Source organism: Octodon degus, unplaced genomic scaffold, assembly GCF_000260255.1.
Source record: "Octodon degus isolate 3935 unplaced genomic scaffold, OctDeg1.0 scaffold00034, whole genome shotgun sequence".
In the NCBI taxonomy this organism is placed as follows: Eukaryota; Metazoa; Chordata; class Mammalia; order Rodentia; family Octodontidae; genus Octodon; species Octodon degus.
Genome location: NW_004524610.1, coordinates 12,926,653 through 12,947,752, shown reverse-complemented (window position 1 = coordinate 12,947,752; position 21,100 = coordinate 12,926,653). Strand labels below are relative to the sequence as shown.

General features: G+C 42.9%; 1 protein-coding gene across 4 annotated transcripts in view; it reads right to left on the bottom strand.

Moving 5' to 3' along the window:
- Positions 1-21,100, bottom strand: part of L3mbtl3 (L3MBTL3, histone methyl-lysine binding protein) — a 113,190-nt gene that overhangs the window by 40,991 nt on the left and 51,099 nt on the right. For all 4 annotated transcript variants that reach the window (XM_023714280.1, XM_004630254.3, XM_023714281.1 and 1 more), the window contains 3 exons: positions 13,091-13,167; positions 8,256-8,341; positions 6,207-6,317 (listed from right to left, as the gene is read on the bottom strand). In XM_023714280.1, coding sequence (XP_023570048.1) covers positions 6,207-6,317; positions 8,256-8,341; positions 13,091-13,167 — 274 coding nt within the window. The remainder of the gene's footprint in view (positions 1-6,206; positions 6,318-8,255; positions 8,342-13,090; positions 13,168-21,100) is intronic.

The following is a 21,100-nucleotide window of genomic DNA, read 5'->3' as shown; positions in this document are numbered from 1 at the left end:
ACATTGTGTATCAACAGAAAAAGACTGGAAAGAGATATGAATTGCTCATTATCAAGAAAACAGTTGATAGTGTGTGGAGGTAATTTCACTTATAACTAAAAAAATGAGAATTAAAATGACAAGATGCAGTTTTTCTCTAGCATGCTAGACATACATTCTGGTGGTTTCTATAGCTGGGAATTATGAAGATATATATATATGGCTACTTCCAGAGACCATGAAGAGAGGCATTAATGGGTGAGGTATTTCTGGACAGGTATTTGGCAACAGCAAGCAACATCTCAAATGTATTATCTTTGACATGATCGTCGCAGTTACTCATTGTTTAACAGCAAGAAACAATGAGCAGCGACCCGCCTGGACCATCAGCAATCAGCTAAATAAACAGCGTTTATGGGGTTCACATACGCCTTTATTACAGGTACACGTTTATGGACTCAAAATAATGTCCTTGTAATGAATCCACATTCTCAAGCTTAGAAATAAGCTTTTCTAGACTTGAGACGACAGAATTCCAAACCTAGAAGAAATCACTTATATCATTCTAAGAGAGGAAAAGACAAAAACAAACAAAACCCTGCCTCGCTGACAGTTACAAAGCTAGTTAGGAGAGATAACTAGGCCTAGAGTTCAAGAGCTGGAAATGAGCGCCAGGCGTGTTGGCCCACACCTGCAGTCCCAGCACTTGGGAGGCCGAGGCAGGAGGTCACAGCGAGTTTAAGGCCAACCGAGGCTCCACAGTGAAGTCAAGGCCAGTGGACCACACAAGTGAAACCTTGTCTCACAAGAACCAAAAAAGAAAAAAGAAAAAAGTTGGAAGTAAAATCATCATTCACATACAGTGAATATAAAACAGCAGTTAAAACGGTTAACTCAATCCTTTCTCTTCCTCTGATCAAAAATAATGTGCAAGAGGCTGGCAAGATAGCTCAGTGGACTAAGTGCCTGCTTTGGCAAGCCCAGGGACCAGGGTTTGGTCCACAGTCCCACACACTGGCCTTGTCCTCAGGGCACGCTGAGCTGGTGAATTAATCAGGGCATGGTGGCACATGCCTGTAATCCCAGAGCGGGGGGAGACTGAAAACAGGGGGATCACTGCAAGTCTGATCTGTGTAGGGAGACCCTGTACCAAATATATAAATGAAAATAATGATAATAATAATAATAATAATGCGCAAGGGAGTTAGCTCTCTTACAAAAGGGAGGAGACCAGGAGATGAGGAAGAGGGTGGGAGAAAGGAGAAAAATAAAAAGAATTAGGATGTATTTGTAATTTTACCACCTCCCCATCATGAATGTAATTATTGTGTCTTGTAAACATGCACTAATAACAATAAAAATAAACAAGTAATCCCCCTAAAAATAATGTTCAAAATACAAGCATGATATTTGCCATTTTCTGAAGACAAAAATTTATGGTTATCAATGCCATTGATCAACACGTAATCTTAATGTATACTGTTAAAAGTTTCAAGCATTCTAACTTTTAACTGACCACAGTACATCCTCATTTCTGTTTTACTGGCAACAGGAAGCTCAAGGTTTCTAGTCTTACTATCTCTGAATTTCTTTTCTTTTATGCTGGAATCAATGTTCACATAACTCACCTCCCTTTACTGTGAATTAACAAACTTAATGGAAGTTGGCTATCTGCCTACAGTAAATAGACTCAACCCGATCAAGGGAAAAACTCAGGAGGAAGCTGGGTGTGGCAGCTCACGCCTGCGATCAGGCTGAGGTAAGAGGATCTCCGCCAGTGCAAGGCCAGCCTCCTCCCCAAGCTGAACATTGAGCTGGAGACCAGCCTGGGCTGCGTAAAGAGATCCTGTATCAAAAAAACAAATGAACAAACAACAACAAAAAGTGCACTTATAATCTAAGCAACCTGCTATGTCACACCTACGTATTGCTATGTCATACCTCTAAGGAGTTACGACATGCACTGAGAATTACGGAGCACTGGTGATACTGAGGACATGGTCGTACAGCAGTGCGGTCTCTACAGGCCCTCATATGCCCCCAGATCAAAAGTCCCTTTTCAACATTCCTTGGTGTAACCACAAAGAATGCACTTTGCAGCTCCTTCACCTGGATACGCTGCAGCATTTCTAGCTTTCATCCAACCTGACGTCTCAGTCTGGTGTAATCTCTCAAGGATTAATATACCTTAGACAGACTAGATAAATGTTATGCTTTGGCGAACTAGGCTAGCAGGCAAACTGCATGTTTTTAGAAGATTAAGTTTTAGGTATACGGTCATTTTCATTATTAACACAAGATATAATCATTATATTCTCTCTACTGAGCCGCGAAAGCATTTAAAAACATGCTATCAAATTATGTAAATAAATAGAACAAATACTGATGCTACTCAGTATGTACACTCTGGAAGCTCAAATTAAGTAACAATTTTATGTAATTTTGAAGAATTGCATTTGACCTCCTACAATTCTTCCATCTGCAGTCTGCAGCATCTTAATGAATGCAACACCCCTATCCTCTATACTTGAGGGATTTTTCTCTTGCCAGATACTATTTTGAAAGGCAACCAAATACCTAACAAAAAGTACCAGGGGAAGAAGATATATGACAATGCAATATGAAATACTTGAAAATTTTATAAATACAAAACAGAAATATTAAATTTATAACAGACATTACTCCACTATACACATATCCATAGATGGAAACTACTCAGCATCAACGCTGAATTCAATGAAATATCTAAAGAAAACAGACCACTGCAGATCAAAAAGTACAGCGAGTACAGTTTGCCCAGAGGCCTCATACATAAACCACCTATGTATTAATGACAACTTTAAGATTAAAACAGTATTTTTAGGAAACACACTATTTCTTTTTTGAAAAAAACCCTGGCAGGATTTTCTGTTCATTCAAAAAGTTAACTCAGTAAACAAGCACATTCTGCCCGCAGTGTACCTGACCCCAGGAAAAACAGAAAGTCACAAGGAAAGGACTCCTTCATGCGGAGGTGATCAAGATGTCCTTGTTCCTAATACTCTAAAGAATGGAACAATCAACATTATAAGGAAAAATAAAGAACTGCAAGATCTAAGTGCTGAACTAGGACTCTAATGGGAAGGACATGAACCATACCGAAAGTGCAATTGGGAAACGGCAGCCAATGGACAGTATTTTAGAGAACGACAGGTAAGATGACCTCAGGAACAAGCTGCAGCGCCTCCAGCTCTTGCTCCCGCAGCCAGGTTAGAGGCTGCAGCCAGCTGGCGTGGATTTTCTTCTGACACCAAACACGGAAAGATCAGAACAGAAATATTCTGGCCACTTTTTCCCAGCGACATCTGGCCAACTATTTAAAAGTTTAAAAACTACTTATTATACTAGCGCATGGTATGAAGTACTACATTGTATGTGTATGTTATATGTTGTATATATGTGTAACTTTAGAGAGTTTATATATATGTACCTTTAGTATGCACAACTTTAAAAAGTTGGTTTCATTTCAGTTGATTTTGTCCCTGAGAAACTTACACTACAAAGCTACACTTTGTCTGCATTTTCATTGTTTTTCTTCCTTTGTGAAAAAGACACATGAACTTTCTTTTGACACCATCGCCCATTATTATAATAAGAACTCCTACTGTTAGGAGCTTGTTATGCCTTCAAAAGCCCCTAATGAACCTGGACTGCAGTCATTGTCCCTGTTCAGTGACCTCTGGTGGATCCGTAAACAGCAAGATGCCGGCTCAGCAGTCCACCTTGGGCAGGGACATTCATCCAATTAATTAGGTAAAAATGAGGGTCAACTGCACACCTCACAGTAACCCCTGCTTTGTCGTTAGGGACCAGCCGGGTGTTGTTTTAGAAAGAGAGGTCGAGCCGGGGAGGTGGCTCGGTGAAATAAGCGCTTCCCTGGCAAGCACAAGGGCCTGAGTTCAATCCCTGATTCCACCAAAAAAAAGAAAAGAAAAAAGAAAAAAAAAAAAGAGCAAAACAAACAACAAAAAAGCTTTAAAAAGAAAGAAAGAAAAGAAAGAGAAGTCAGGGACATATCATGGGCTGGATTCTGCGCTAAGTTTTCTATTAAGCAACAGAAACACCCACTAAGCAGAGACTCTGGAGCACTGGTTTCCTCACAGGTAGAAATCGTCAGGCGATCTAAGTCCTTGTTGCTAGCGAGGACACAAATGCCTGATGACAGTGAACAAGGGACACTCGGTAGCGACAGGCACAGAAGCCCCACCGTGGCTACAACAGTGTGCTTCTTTCCAGAGCTGGTTGTGGGTCTGTTCTTTTGGGACAAAACTATCAAAACTGAACATAATGTGAAGCCTGAAAATTTCACTTGCCAACAGCAAACATTCTTCTAAAACTTGAACTACCATCATGGTAGATAGTTTAGCCCCCAGCCACCGCACTGTTCTGAATGCTAAACACGATATCCTGCCATCTTCCCTGGAGCTTTTCTCTCTGAATATTTCCAAAGTGCATATCCAGGACCAGACTTCCTGAATTAAAGGATAAACAACATTCTGAGACTCTGACGCCAAAGCCCTGTTCAGAATTGCTGGGGCGCTTTGTATTTCTCTGAGCTAAAGTAGAAAAATAAGCCTTTCGCATACTAACCTGCCCCCAAACAGCCTTTCTTCCCAATTCTGAGCGACTTGATATAAAAATAATATTGTGCTCAATTCTGCATTTCTTTGGCTATCAGATTATTTTAAAAATATTTTCAATTGCAGTATCTTCTGATTGCACTATGATTTACATCACAACCAACTGCAATTAACAGGAAAATGCACTTGAGAAAGGTTAACACATACCCTGCGTTATTTATGAACTTTTCAAAAAATGTATACTTACATAATTTTAAACAGTGAATCGAAAGTCAAAATTTCTCTCCTACAGGAATCCATTTCTACAGGTTTTAATGTCTACTAAAGCTTATTTTCTTATATACTGTCTCAGGAGATAAAGCCGAGATCATTCTTTTTTTTTTTTACTAAGTGTACACCCAAGTTCCCACAGTGCATAACGGAGACTCAGTGCGCGCGCGTCTGCTGCTGGTGGTGCGGGAGCCAGGCCTTCCCGCCCGCCCCGCTCTCATCGGCCCCACAGAGACGACAGCCTGCTCTGCACGCGGCAATGAGGCAAGGGTCACGCAATGGCACATGCTGCTGTCCTGGAAAACGTCATGGAGAAGGGCGGTGCTGGCAGGCGCTGCAATCACCACGCGTCCCAGCACAGAAGCCAAATGATCCTTTGCGGTAACACGGAAACGTTCTACCTGACAGAGAAGTAGATGTGCAAGGCAGGAGCAGCACGGCCCCATGCTTCACTGCCCCACGCCTGGATAAACAAACAGAATCCAACTTCCTAAGTGGCTGCTTACCTCATGTGAGGTGTCTAACTGTATTAATCCAGTTCTAATAAAAATGTGGTTTTACTTACTAAACTAGTTATCTTTACTTATCTTATATTAAAAGACATGACAGTCATCTGAAAAGACTACCTAACACCCCCCACCAAAAAGTAACCTTTAAGGTTTTTTAAAAAGAAAACAATGTAAGAGAATGAATGATAATTTTTTCTGAATACAGTATTACCTGAATGTGTTGTGTCTACTTTATTTTTCTAAGTTCAAACTCAAAATATTTAAAGCCACTCATAATCAAAGAAAAAAAAAAAAAGGGATGGTGGTACATGCTTGGGATTCCAGCATTCCAAGCAGCTGAGGCAGGAGGACCACATGTTTGAGCCCAATCTGGACAATTTAGAAAGACCCTGTATCAAAAGTAGCAATAAAAACAACAAAAAGATGGGAGAAGCTAGGCAAATAGCTCAGCTCAAAACCCTGGATTCAAAGCTAGGCAAATAGCCCAGCTCAAAACCCTGGATTCAATCCCTAGTATCACAATATACAGAGAAAGAGAAATGGATGGGATGGGATGGATGGGATAGGGTGGGAAGGGATGGGATGGATGGGAGATGGGGTGGATGGGATGAACTGGGCTAGACTGCAACAGAGCAAAGAGAAAACATCCTAAGCATTTTAAAAGAAAAAACTTGAATGAATATTCACGCACAGTGATTCACTGGCACTTTGCATATTCCTACAGTTTTATTAACTTAATTCCAGAGCTTTATAAATTGCATATCTGCTAGTTTCCATTTAAGACAACCTGTAACAAAGCCAAAGCCCAAGCCCAGCTCAGAGTACTGACCTTTATTCGGTGATCATCCGTGTCTGCGACCGTCGCGACTCTAATGAACATGGGGTTCCTCTTATCTACGACCTCCAGCTTCATTTTCTTCTGGAAGCCATGTGGAGGTTTCTGCCGTAAGAGAAAAGTTTCTGAGTCAGACTGAGAGAAAAATGCATCCAGCCTGATGCTACAAAGAACAGCAAACAGAGGAGCTATGCAGGGAGCCAGCTCTCCCACTCTCAAATTCCAGGCGAGGCTCTGCGGAACACTTTGCCATCAAGAAAATAAAATCACAACAAACAGAAGAAAGGAGCAGAGGAGTGAAGAGGGGTGTCGAAGCAAAGCTCCTCCGGTTATCTCCTCAGCTGCAGGGGAGGCCAGACAATTTTCTCATTGGCTGGAGGTGTCTTAGCAAAAAAAAAAAAAAAAATTAAAAATAAAAAAATCAACAGACACTAACTTTAATTTTAAAAGGAGAGAAAAAATGAGAGGCTGAAACAAGGCACCAAGACTTAGATGTGCTGAAGAAAAAATGCAGAAGACAGCTACAGCAAAGAAACTTCGCGGCTGGAAGAACTCTTACTAAACAGGGTCGGGGGGAGGGACCCACGGCCGCCCTACAGCTCAGTACGCAGAAAAAACAAACTGTGGACAAAGGTACCAGTGGAGACAGGGAAGGTGACGGACTTGGAAGGGGCTACACAGACCACTTATATTTTCTAACTTCTGGTCCTTCTGGAAAAAGAGTGTAATAAAAATACTGCTCTGAAAATTAAGCTTGAAATCTATGTAAACAAAGCTCGGTACAGTAGCGCATCCCAGTAATCCCAGCACTTGGGAGGCTGAGGCAGGAGGGCTCTTGAACATCTGCGGCCAGCCTGGGCCACACAGCGAACTCAAGGCCAGCCTGAACTACATAGTGGCCTAGTCCGAAAAAAAGAAAAGAAAAATTCCATAAAAGACACAGAACCATCAATGCAAGTCATCTAAAGGTCAAATAAGAGAACTCATTTTCTCTCTAGCAGATGTGCAAGTTGATCCTGTTGTAATTTTATATCGTTCAAAGCAAGATTTTTAAAAAGCCACACATACAACATTGTATTAAGACTCAGAGTATGAAAAAATTCTTAAATATGCCAATAACTTTAAACATTCTTTTAAAAATTCTACACCTACTACCAGATGAAGTCATACCAATTTTTGACAGTGCGTCTCTTCATGTAACACAGTTTCATTCTTAAAACTTCCTTTCTTGCAGTGCCAGGGACGAACCTAGCACCTTGCACACGCAAGTGAGCTCCCACTGCTCCCCAGTCATTAAGATACTTCCTGCTCCTTCCATCTACGTATGTACTCCTAACTGCTAATTAACTGCCATTAAAAAAATCTTAGAAATTTATACATAAAAGTAGACTTTCACATTCAAAAAACTTATATTTCTCCTTCAGATATGAGAAAATGCAAGTGTTAAAGCAAGCTATTTGAGATGCAAAAGCAAAAAATGCATTTTATTTATTAGTCTTCTCTTGGACAGCAATGGGGTTTACTTTGCATCTTAGCAAGTTATACGCAAGAAGTAACAGCCCCGGGTTTTCGTGAGACACTCTAACATCAGCAGATGACCTTGATTTAGGAAAAAATGCTATTTGTGCCAAGAAAATACAAAACAGCATCTCAACTCATCACAAACAAATTCAAGGAGTTACAAAAGTAATTTTTATCTGGAAACATTTTTCCATCCAGTTTGGGCTTTAAAAATAGGTAGAAAAGCAGGAGTTTGCTTGTAAGAGTCCAACCACTCTCTCCCCACATCTCAAGCAGCATTATTTTCCAAGGAGACTTTAAAGTCCAATAAGAAAAAGAAAAATTATGCCAACAATAATCCCAGTAACAGTTTTACTTTAAAATATTGTAAAAATCTGAAAACATCTTCCGACTGGTCTCCCGCTTTCTTCCCGTTTCCTTCTGGTTTATTGGTTTTGTCTTTTTCCGCTTTTAAATTTAAGTGAACCAAGAAAGGACAGTCTCAGCGCAAAGGGACCGAACAGCATCAGACCGCGATCTCACCACTTTAAAGGCTCTTGCAGGGGCAGGTAAAGAATTGGTTTCTTCAAGGTATTTATCCCAGGAAAAATGCTTCACATTTGGATAGCCTAAGAAACAAAGGACAACAGAAGTCCTATAAGATTTAGCCAAAACGATGAGCAACAAACTGCCACACAAACATTATCAGGTATCTTTCATTATAGTTGAGTAAATCATGTTCATGTGCACGGGATGACTTCCAACTTGTAACACTTCAGAATTACTTTGTAATCATTTTGCTTTTATTTTATTCTACTGCTTTTTAGGTTGTAATTATACATATACACACATATACATAATGTACACAAGGACAGCATTAAACACACATGATGATGCCTGGAATCTAGCTTTTATTTCCATTAATTTAGGAAAATCCCCTATGTGTATAAAAACACAATGTGTAACTGTTTTTGCACATGAAAATGAAAATCAAGTTAAATGACCCTTCATGTAATATATACAAAACATACAGTATATGTGAAATAAAAAGCATTTATAACAAAGAATACCAAAGGTATATGTATCTTACATATATCTAAATATATAAACTATTCTTGATATCTCTTTATACTATTAGACTGAACAAAGAAACACACCCAATAACAAAACATTACAACAGAAAATGTGAAAATAACTCTTCTTTCTCCACTGCCTTTTGCGTCCTCCAGAGACCAACTTCCACTAGGCTAGCATAAGCAGGACTTGCAAGGGCCCAGCAGGGTGGGAAATGAGCTACTGTCTCAAGTAGCCCCATAAAAAGGGCTGCAGAAACATCCAACTTCACTAGAGATCACAGAAGCTAAACTTCTCCCTGACCGAGAAGAGCAAGAACAAGGCACAGAGAGAAGAAAGCTAGAAATGAAGCCGAGAGCATCAGAGCTGCATGGGGGCTCAGGCAGCTAGCTGCAGCGCGCAGCATGCACCGCCGCAGAAGCAGCCACTGGGTTTGGACCTGGAAGCGTTTCCTCCAGCCATCGACAGACAGGGGAGCTGCAACTCGCCCCAGGAATAAGCATGCCAGCAGCCGGATTCTGAATTTCATTTTCTACTAAAAAGAACTTGGATCCTCAGAGAAATTCCTGGCTGCGGGATGCCGCAAGCCGTCCTTAGCTCACCTACACTGGGATGTACGAAGTTCTCAAAAAATGCTACCACATCAAAGGCCAGGGCTCCCCCTGGTAGAATTTTAAAGAGGCTTCCACTAGCTAAAATCTCACAAAATCTGACATGAAAATAAACAGTACCACTCAGGGACTATAATTCTCTGTTAAAAAGAGTAATCTCTGGGTGCACACTGATACACATAAATGGAATATAAATGAGAAAGCTCTCCTATGCAGAGGAACATTAACTACAGACAAAGGGTAATGATAAACGATACAGTTCATAAGGAAAAATTGCCCTTTGTTTACTGTTAAAATTACACCACATTCTGGATCTACAAACAGATGCCAAAACTAGCGGATGATTCTGAAATGAGAAACAGGCTAATCTTCAAGTTCTAGCTCTAGCGAATAATCATCAATGACCGAGGCAAAAGTAACTGGATTAGTGAAGAAACTTGTCAATATCGTATTGATCAACCACTGGTAAAAGACAGACTGAGGTCCTGTGCCCTACGAGGACACACACGCAGCACGGTGTCCTATCTGTGATGCTCCTGGGGTAGCTTGGCTCTGACAACGAGGACGCAGCCTCACGCTCACAGTGAACTCGGAGCCACCGCACGCTGCCATCTCCCCACAGCGGGAGGCTGTGCGAGGCAAGGACAGTGTCACGGAGGAGGCTGCAAGGGGCGCGCCCGAGCTCGGGGTGATCCTTCTGCTATCGCCGCAGCAGCCTGTCGGCCAGCTAAGTTGGGCGGCTCACATGAGTTCTGCTCCACTACCGCAACCTTTCTGTATTGAAAGTGTGCCCAAGAAAAATGTCTAAAAAGTACGTTTCTTCTTTTTAAGAATCTTTTTGGTCTATGTATTCTGAGTAACTTCTTTGATAATAATGATATAAAGTGCTTTAAGTATTATTATCTTATTTTGCTATGAATACTTTCATCAAAAAGTAAGTATGAGGAACAGACCTTGCATGTCTGAATTTAAATCAGGACAGTCTGTCAAATGCACCTGATGGGTATGCTTACATGTGTACATGCACAGAAAAACAAAGCTGACGACAAACTAAACCATAAAAAGAGGTAACTATATTATTTCTATTTTTCATTCTAAATTTTAAAAAAGCACACCTATCAGCCCAGTACTTGGAAGGCTGAGGCAGGAGGATCACTGCAAGTTCGCGACTAGCCTGGGCTACAAAGTGAGCTCAAGGCCAGCCTGAACTGCATAGCGAGACCCTGTCTCCCTACCCTCGCCCCCTCAAAAAAGCATGCAGGAACATATAATTCAGAAAAGATGAAGATTTTTAACTTTGGGAAGAGAACAACAATGACAGCAGCACAACTCCCAAGAGTAAATCCTGGAAGCAGCCTACATGCTCACCAACAGGTGAGCAGATAAGGCAAAGGGGACCACAGAAAGAGTTCTCTTCTGTCATGGAGCAAAGTGCGACACAAGCAGAGGTCCAGGGAGCCATTTTCATAACTTGACAGATTTTTGTTGTTAAATTTTTTCACTGTGGTGTTATATGTAATGTAAAATTTAATTTTAAAATTATTTTAGGTGTACAGTTCAGTGGTACCAGGAATATTACTGGTATCAAAATATTCAATAGACAATGGTATAATTTTCACATGAAATTTTAAGTTTTTAAAAACTGGCCAAAGCTATATTTTTCTTTTTGAATTATCAAAGTCAATAAAAGAGAACAAGTGGTTTAGCTTCTGCGTCACAGAAGAAGCCAGCAGCAGTGGTGGGCCAGGTCCCCTGTGGTCACATGCAGGGGCTTGGGGTTCACGGGTTCACTGTTTAACTACTAGATCTCCGGCTGTGGCCCAAAACAGTACTGAGGAAAGAAAGGATCTAACAGGAAAACCCTGAGAATCCTCAAGGTAACGTAGATGGCGACAGGGACAGAGATTCACAGTCACTAATATTCTATAAGGCAGGGGACACAGAAAGCCAAACAAGGGCTAGCCAAATAGCTCAGCAGATTAAAGTGCCTGCAAGCAGGCGCAGGGCCTGGGGTTTGATCCCCGGTGTGCTGTGCCAGCCCTGCCCCCGAAGCACGCTGAGACAGTAATCAAGACCGGGCGCAGTGGTGCACACCTATAATCCCAGCTCTTGGGAGGCTGTAAATAGGTGGATCACTAGGAGTCTGATCTAGTAGTGAGACCCTTTCCTAAAATACAAAAAAAAAAAAAAAAAAAAAAAAAAAAAAAAAAAAAAAAAGCCTAAACATAACAAATCCTCCAGGGGCCCTGGCAAGTGTAAGGTCCTGAGTTCAATTCCCGGTTCCGCCAAAAAAAAAAAAAAGAAAAAAAAAATCCTCCAGAGAGCACACTTGGAAATTAATTTGCAGAAAAATATTAACTAGGTATCAACAGTAATGAGAAACAGTGTGATTCATATTAAAAAATAACCATCTAGCATGAGTAAAATAATAGCTTAGATTAGAAACATCAACAGATGCTAAAACTAGTTACAGATTCTGAAATGAGACACAGGATGGGTGCACCATTAGGATCTGGCTTTCTTCAAATTGTCCTATAGACTAGCTGGGGTGGACACTTTCCTTTCCTCCCTTCAGCATAGAAGAAAACTCACATGGGATGCCTGTGCACGCTGCTCACAGACCTGGCTGGAGCCCGGCGAGGAAAAGATCAGGGGTCTAGACCAGGCCTCCGCTCAGGCACACTGCAGGCGACAGCGCAGACAGCTTGTAGAGAACTGCGAACTGCTCCTCCTCCGTGACCACACAGTGCACGGGAGTGCACCCATCAGGTAAGCGTGTGCTGTCCTACACAGCAGGGCTGTGTGAGCTGCTGTGCCCGCCTTTGCCCACCGTGAGAACCGTGACACCTTCAGCATTCCCACGCTCAAAGAAAGTGTCAATTATGGTGAGGCCATAGAATAGTTCTTTAGCGCAAGAAACGCAATTCAACAGTAGGATGCTCTTTATCCAGTTACACTGCTATCTACCCACGAGAAAGGAAAGATGCTGACAAGGCCCGAAGGTCACAGCACCCCAGCGGCAGCCCCCAAACCTCTGTCCAGAACCACTGCACCCAGGAAGAGAGGCACCATCAGCATCTGGGTGTAAAGTCGACTTTGGAACCAGGACGCACAACAGAACAAAGAAAAACTCATGTGTGAGGCCTAAACTAAAAACATCTGGGGCGCCAAATCTTCGCTGAGATGCCAGCAGCGTGCTTCCGCCAGGCCTGGGCCTCCACGTGGCGTCCACGGCCGGTCTGCTGAGCTGTGTCCTCCACAGTCACATTCCTGGACTCGCCCAAGGAGACAACTCGCGCCTGCAGCTAGGCAACACCTTAACTGCACACTAATAGCAAGCAGTGAAATGAATTTCATGCTGACAAAGGAGGAATGTTTTAAATCTGAGCTTATTTTTCCAAAGAAGACCAAAATTTGAGATTCCGCTTTAAACTAAGCCAATGCTCAATGTGCTTGGAGGCCAGGAAACTCACGCCCGGGGCCAGCTGCACACTTTCGTAAAGCAAGCGTGGATGCGGCGCGGCCCAGCTGTTTCCACGCTGTCTGCAGCCACTTCCGTGCGCACCCAGGCTGAGCAGTGGGGGAGGCTCCAGTGCACAAAACTTCAAACTATTTGCAATCTCTGCTTCTACAGAAAAGGCCTACGGGCCTCTGACGTACCGGAGGTGTATGAGACACACAATAAGCACGAACCTGGAGGAGTAATGAGGGTTCTTCTGTGTTCTTTACACCAGCCAACGGGATGAATGTGTGGACTGGATGCTTCACACCTGTAGGATGTTTAAATGAAAACACTGTAGTTATTATAGGAGCAGAAAAACTTTATGGGAAGTGCTTTTTAAATGGTTCATTAGCAACCATGTACACCTTTTGGAATCATACAGCCCATCTGATCTGCACAAAGTTACTAAAGCACAGGCTCACTTTTTAATATACTAATGCCAAGGAGTGTTTTAGTAACTATCACACAGATTTGACACTGTACAATTTTCTTTCCCCTACTAATATTGTTTATATTCTGAAACTTTAACTATAGATGCACAAAGACTGCATCATTAAAATTCAGCATTTTCACTCACAAGCATCGTAGAGAAACACAGCCTGCCCGCACAGGCCGCAGGGCTTGCTTCACCTTCTCTATAGGCACATGCAAAGGCCGGGGCTTGCTTACTCACTCGCAGAAACCAGCAATATGCCACCCACACCCCATGTTAAATCTATCAGTGAATCCTCTTGGCTCTGCCTTTAGCACACACACCTAAAACACAGCCACTTCTTGCTGTCTTCACTGCCACCCTGGTAATTCAGGCCACCAAGAACATCCCTTGCCATAGCTCTGACCATCTCTGTCACTTGTGCAGATTACTTTCCTACAACAGTCAGAATAATCATGTGAGTATGCTATGGCTATGCCTAAAACCCTCCACAGTGTTGCTGTAGTTCACTGAGTAAAATCCTAAACCTTGCGGTAGCCTAAGAGCCCTTCCTGTCTGACATCATTTCCTGTGGAGAACCCCGTCTCTTCCTGAAGTATTGCCAGGCTCCCACTTCATGACCTTGTACTTGCCGTCGTCTGTGCCGAGTGCCTTCATATACTCCCACTGCAGTGGCAGAGCCCACCACTACAGCAGGGTTTCCTCCTCTCCCCACTTCCTCTCCTCCTCCTCTCTGTGAGCATCATGACAGCTGTGTGTATGTGTCCACAGCTTCTGTATTGCCTTCCAACCTGGTGCTTCCGCTCCACGCAACACGACTGTCCACCCATTTGCTCACTCGTTCATCCAAACACTAAGAGGGGACAAGGTGCCAGGTATCGGGGCAGATCCTGAGATACTGCGGCGCAGGACACAATTGCAGAGCTCCTGCTTCTGTGGCACCTACACTACCAGAAGTAGACAATCAATAAAATATAGTTGTCTCTCTGTATCTGCAAGGGACTGGGTCTGGGACCCCTGCAGATACCAAAATCAGAGGATTTCAAGTCCTGGATACAAAACAGTGGTCATCTTCAGGTTATACTTGTGACACCTGGTATACTGCACCTTGGTGACAGCGCTAACTAAGCAAAGGAATGGAAGGAGCAGACTTTAAGTGCAAGAGTGCGCCTCAAGGAGCCTGGTCAGGTCGGCTTTTTGAAGGATTTAAAGAAAGAGAATAGAGCCACTGGAGTACAGGAAGGCAATCAGCACAGATGATGGCAAATACAAGGTTATAAAGTGGGAACCTGGCAAGACATCAGGAAGAGACGGGGTTCCCCCGCAGGAAATGATGTCAGACAGGAAGGGCTCTTACGCTACCGCAAGGTTTAGGATTTTACTCAGAGTGAACAACAGCAACACTGTGGAGGGTTTTAGGCACAGCCGTAGCATACTCATATTTGTGCTTTAACTATTCTGACTGCTGTACGAAGGTAATCCACACAAGTGACAAAAGAAGAGATGGTCAGAGCTATGGCAAGGGATGTTCCTGGTGGCCTGAATTATCAGGGTGGCAGTGAAGACAGCAAGAAGTGGCTGTGTTTTAGGTGTGTGTGCTAAAGGCAGAGCCAAGAGGATTCGCTGATAGATTTAACATGGAGTGTGAGTGACCTGAAGCAGTCAGGCCATGACCAGGCTCTGAGCACAGCTGCCAGAGTCTGAGGCAGGGAAGACTCCAGGCATGGCCTTTCATACTGCAGGAAGTGGAAGACGACTTCTGCTGCTGACGGCTGTCCAACAGGTAATTAGCATAAATGTCTGGAGTTCAAGGGCAAGATCAAGGCCAACAGCACAGACCTAGGGGCCGTCAGGCCTTGACTGATACGGTATTTAACAGCCAGGGCAAGGCTGAGGACATCCACGTTGGGGGATGGAAAGGGGCAAGCAACTGAAGAAAGAGTTAAGAGAGAACACAGACTATAAAGAAGACATGTTTAAGGGGTTTATTAGAGAAGTAACCATTGCAATGAGGCACTGAAAGGCAACACAGAAGTTCTGTTTTGTTGTTTCAGTTAGAAAATAGGAGGAAGCCGATTGAGGCCTATATAGCAACTCTCTGTATCACTACAAATTTTAAAATAAGAGGTTTTTAACAAGATGAGAAATACTGCCTTATTCAGTCAAAACATAAAGAGGAGCAAAATCTCCAATCAAGTTTGTTCTTGGCATAATGATACCGGAGGTACTGAACAAAGAAGAGAACTCTTCCCATTTGTGAACTGGAGAAATAATTCAACAGAGGGCGAACCCTTGAGGCTGAGCTGAATGGGGAGACAGGGTGGGAGCAGGCCTGAGACTGAGCTCCCAGGGGGCTGCGGGCCGCGCCCCAGTCGGTCTAAGCAGAGGGTGGGAAGACGGCACAGGCGGGGTCGAGGCTCTGCCCTTCTCCTCAAGGAACAAGGTTATCAGCCGAGAGGGAAACAGAAAGAGGGCGTGAGGAGTCAAAAAAAAAAAAAAAACATGGAAGGTTGCCATTTGGAAGGACAAGGACAAGCAGCACTAAAGGCCCCAGGAGGTCCACAGGCACGGATGGGAAGCCAGACCAGGCGGCTCGCTGTGTGACTCTCTCCAGCTGGACCCACGCTCAGTGCAGGAGCAGCAGGAGAAGGACCACGACTGGGCTCTTGCCAGGCCACCCACTAGGAAAGGGAGTCTAGTCTTACAAGAAAGCAGTTACAACAGCATCATGCATAACGAAACCTCAATACACTATCTTTTTAAAAAGTGGTTAGGGGTGTGATCAAAATAAATGGTGAATGTTTCAATTTAAAACATGTATTTCAGTAAGCGACACATTGCCATTAATCCCCCACAAAATACCTCCTCTTGATTCAAACACTTAGCTCATATCCTTGCCACTTTCTGAAGCCGTGCTGGAAGTCCTCTTTCCTGAGTGTCTGTATGAGGCGTGTATCCTAAAGGTAGTAACGAGGTGTGAGCAAGAGCACAGGGGCTGCCGCCGCCGCTGAGGGTGACCCAACAGAACAGCGGGGTCGGCAGAGCGTCACGCCACGTCCTCTGCGTCGTTCGTGGGCTGGGTACAGCGCATCTCCCGAAGTCAGGGCGACCACGAGAGGCAAAGGTTTAGACGGAGTCAAGGCATTTACACAGCCACAACAGTGACACGGAAAGAGTCCACGAAAAGGACTTTCCACAGCTGCTTCAACAGTGGCAAGAACTACAGGAGAAGAGTGGCAGAAGGGACGGGGAAGGCCCTGAGGCGGATTAAGGACAATGTACTTTTACTATAATACATTTTTAAAAATTTAAAATATCGCTGTATTTTTTAATCAGACTTGCTTGTGTGGCGGTGTGTGTGTGTGTGTGTGTGTGTGTGTATCTGTGTCTCAGGGTCATACACAACATATTTCAAAAGAACACAATATCCTACTACTTAGAGATTTGCGGTACACGCACAACGTGAGCAGACTAAGGACTGAAGCTGCGCTTGAGAAAGCAGCTGTGGACTGCTGGATGCAGCATATCCTAGAGATAACTATGGACTGCCGCTTTGTTACAAAACCTGTTAACACCACACAGAATAGTAGTGGCGTAGAGGACGCCGTTTGGGAAAAGTTGGTGTAAGAAAGCCAAGGAGTCCAGTCCTGGCCCACGAACCAGTCCCGCTGTTGCTGTCTCAAGAGTTCAGGAAATCGTCACCGTCCTCCGAGAAGACAGGGTAGAATACTGGGAGAGCAATCACGGCTGCAGAGCGCAGTGACCAAAAGGCTAACGAGCACAGGAAAACAAAGCACTTCCTCACGAATGAGACTAACCTACAGTCACCCCCTTCTGGGCCAACCCTCTCTGGGGCGCAGCCTCAAGGGTAATGCCTTAAGCTGGGGTATCCACTGGGTCCTGCCGACTTAACTCAGAACTCACCGCAGTAGAAAACACTTCGAACTTTACAGCTGAAGATTCCTTCTTTCTTTCTCTTAGTCATTTGTCATCTCATATCCTCCTCCTCTGCTAAACTATTATTTTTCCTTATATAGTATAGTAGGGTAACAGGTGTGTTATTATTGACATTATGTCATTATTGTAACATAATTATGACATTATTTCGGAAATGTGAAAGAAAAATAAGTACCACAAGGTCAATACAAAGTTCACACAGTCGCTGCTATATTTCATACAATGTGTATTTTCATAAGAAACGATTTAATATACCATTCCTTAAGATGTGTTGCTATAACATTTATACTTAAAGCCCCGGAGCTCTATTTCTAGCTACCTTGATTTTTCAATAATGATTTTGCTTATGGACAATTACTAATGATGCATTTCTTTATTTCAGGAGGGTGTTAATTCATACATAGCTTCATTAACAATGCAAAATAAATAAACATATGATATGTTTAATTTTCCCTTCTCAAACAATAAAATGATACAGTAGCTTTTATAATATCTGGTGATATTTTAAAGCAAGAACATTAAATATGACTCTTGGTGTTACTGGATTTCTCTATAAAGTATAAGGAAAATAATACGGGACATTACAGCAACTCATTCCTGTACACCTGAATCTTACATTAAGATTTTAATACTATTTAAATATTGCTCAAAGTCACCATTTAAATTTGAAATAAAGCTACCCAATAGAGAAGATAAAGATGCCCCTATTTTTATCTTCTCCATTCATGCTTTTGCAGTAAACACGCACTTCATTCAGAAGCTGGAAGGCTATGAACTCCCTTCCGCAATCCCTGTAACACAAGTCATCCCTTAGTCCCATCTAGTGTTCAAAGGCAGAAATGTAAGCAAAAAGAAATACAAGGAAGGGCTTTCGGTGAAAGGACTAGGGAATCACTGATCGCAGTACCTCTCTATTATTATTTCTGGGGGTTCTGTGCTGTATGTTATGAAAGAAGACCATTTAAAAAAAATTTCAAGAAAGCAAAACTTATTCCCAAAAGCTGCTAAAATTCAATCAGATCCAGATCAGTGGATTTTGAAAGGGTAAGAAACCAAGTAAATAATTCATGAAAAATCCATGTTTATGATAAAAGGATAAAGTGAGAAGACATGAAGATCATTTTACAGAAGCACAAAGAGGTTAAGTGAGTTTACCAAGACCTTGGGTTGGAAAGAAATAGTCTACTTTATCAGGCACAGCCAAAGCTGGACAAAATGCACACAAGCCGGGCTCCACAGACCCAGCAGCGCCAAACCAGAACTTCTCAAGGAGCTGACTTCAGCCTCTTTGTTTCAAGCAGTGACAGCGTGGGTCCTTTGGGGAACGAGAGAACGCTGGCCTTTCCCACTCTAAACTCAGCACAGCTCAGCCAGTGTACTAATCAGTGCCCACATCTGCTGACCTCCTGCAACACACAAACACTTTTGGGCCTCTCTGCTTCCCAAACTAAGCCCCAAACCTCACCAGGCTGAGCCACCCTTTCTATACCTAATTTATGGCCAGTCCCATTCCCTACAGCAGCTCTTGTGAATATTAATTTGTTTCAAGATAAAAATTTCACAATTTCCGTTCATTTCTTTTTCTCCAGGCAGAGAGAGATGAAAGTTTACTGGTGTCCCCAATAATCCCATGTCCAGTATCTGCATGCCCCTCTCACAACAGTTCGAGACCTTCCTGCCTGAAGACCAAGCCCACACAGCTCCACATCCAAGGAAGCCTCGGTGGATGCTGACGCCCCAGGCAATAATCCCCTATTACTTTTAGCAGCACATTCTTCTGATGTCACTCATGGCCATCTCTCCAACCTTCTGCAAATTAGTTTTCTAGCTCCTAAAGGCCTTACCCCACCATGCGTAGTAAGAGAGGGGTTACTCTTAGTTTACTTTGGAAAGAGGGAGCTGATATTTGGAAGAGTGAAGTAATTAACTTACCAAACCGAAGCTGCCATTCTCCCAATACATCCTGCCCCAGGCCTACCGCTCCTCTGACCAGGTGCACTCTACACCAGCATCTAGGGGCCCGTTCCTTTCCTCCTTCCTGGTCTAACTCAAATGCTGTGACACCCTCCAGTGAATCTGGGCTGGTCCTTCCCTTCCTGTGCCCCCAGAGGCTGCAAGAGATTGTGTCTAACCAGGAAACACCCATCCCGTGGCCCTGGTGGCGGCTTTTCTCCCTTCCTAGGCAGCAGCACTCAGGACTGAAGCTCAGAATTGCCCGGGTCCCACCTAGCTCCTGATTCCCCTCTGCACCTACTGTTCCCACTTTAACCAAGTGGTGACAAGCCCGAGGCTAAGACACTGTGAACCTGCGGCAAACTCTTCAGCGTTATTCTAGGGAGACGTGCCACATTACCTCACCTTTCCATTCAGAAATATAAGAGATCCACCTCTAAAAACAGTTTGCAATACATTTAGGACAATCTGAAAAAGACACTTGCTAAGGTGGGTACTGACTCGCTAACTCGCTACTTCATCTTCAGGCATCTGGATGCTCACGGCTGACTGAGATACCACAAGGACAGACTGGTGGCTGGTCCTGCAGTCCCAACTGCACTTGTTCCTTCTACTCAACAACAGCCCAAGGCCTGCTGTGATGCCTTTCAGAATCCAAAGACAAGGACATGAGAAAGCAGCTTTTCTTAGAAGGAAGTTCTTTCCCAGCACTGTGTGTGTGTGTGTGTGTGCATGCGCGCGCTTAAACTTGTACTACGCCCCACAGCCCAAGGCTCAGGCAGCTGGGATCTAGTAAGAGAGAGGCTGCGACCATGCAGAAGAGCTGGGACCACCTCTAGGCCCTTGTTTTCCTCCCTGATCTTTAAAAGTCCCTTTCATTCCTACAACAAGATTCTGTGATCTTTAGGATTCTTCTTCAGTCCAACCACTGTTGAGGCAAAGGAGTTACACAGCAAGCAATCAGCTCAGAAGAACCCAGAGATAAAGCAATTTTTACTTTTCTGCATGCTGTTTTCCTTTTCAAGCCTACATAAATTTCCATCTTTAAAGATTTTCCATCTTTCTCTTTAGAAGAAATATTTTATTACAATTAAACCACAGATACAGACAGTACTTTTTAAAATTCATATTAATGGAAAGAGATACAGGATTACTACTCAATCAAACAAGATTTTTTTTTTCATTTTAAATCAAAAGTAATCTGCAGCCTCAGTTACACACCTACGTAAGTTACACAGATAAAAACCATTCCAAATGCAAAGATCAAAGAACACAGCATGTAATAAACCTGGAGAAATTCCAGTCCACTTAAGCAATTTTCTAAGTATATTAACTGCAGGTTGAGGAAGAAAATACACTGTATTCTTTTTCTGACAATTAACAATATATGATTTCATGTCATCAGCAGTAAGCAAGCCTCAAAGTATTTTCCATCCTAAAAATAATTACGAGTTTGTGCTCATAAAAGTGCACAATTGAGGTTTATGAGGGATTAGGGCCTTCTTTGTCCTTTCTAAAAAAGAATCCATAAGACCTATTCTGTTTGATTTTTATGAATTTGACATCTAGGAAAATCAGTGTGATAAATTCTTCTAGGACTCCTGGTTACTTTTTTTCCATAATACTCTGAAAGGCAATATATATCAAATAATCAAGTTGTATTTTTAAACACTGCAGCAAACTACTACCTACTCATTTTGTTTCAAACAACAACAAAATCCCTTAGTATTTGGGATATAAATTGCTCAAAATGAATCAGAACTTTAAAAACAAAACAGACTGGTGGTATAACTCAGTGTAGAGCATTCACCTAGTATAAGACCATGGGTTCCACCCTCAGCCCTCAAAACAAAAAAAA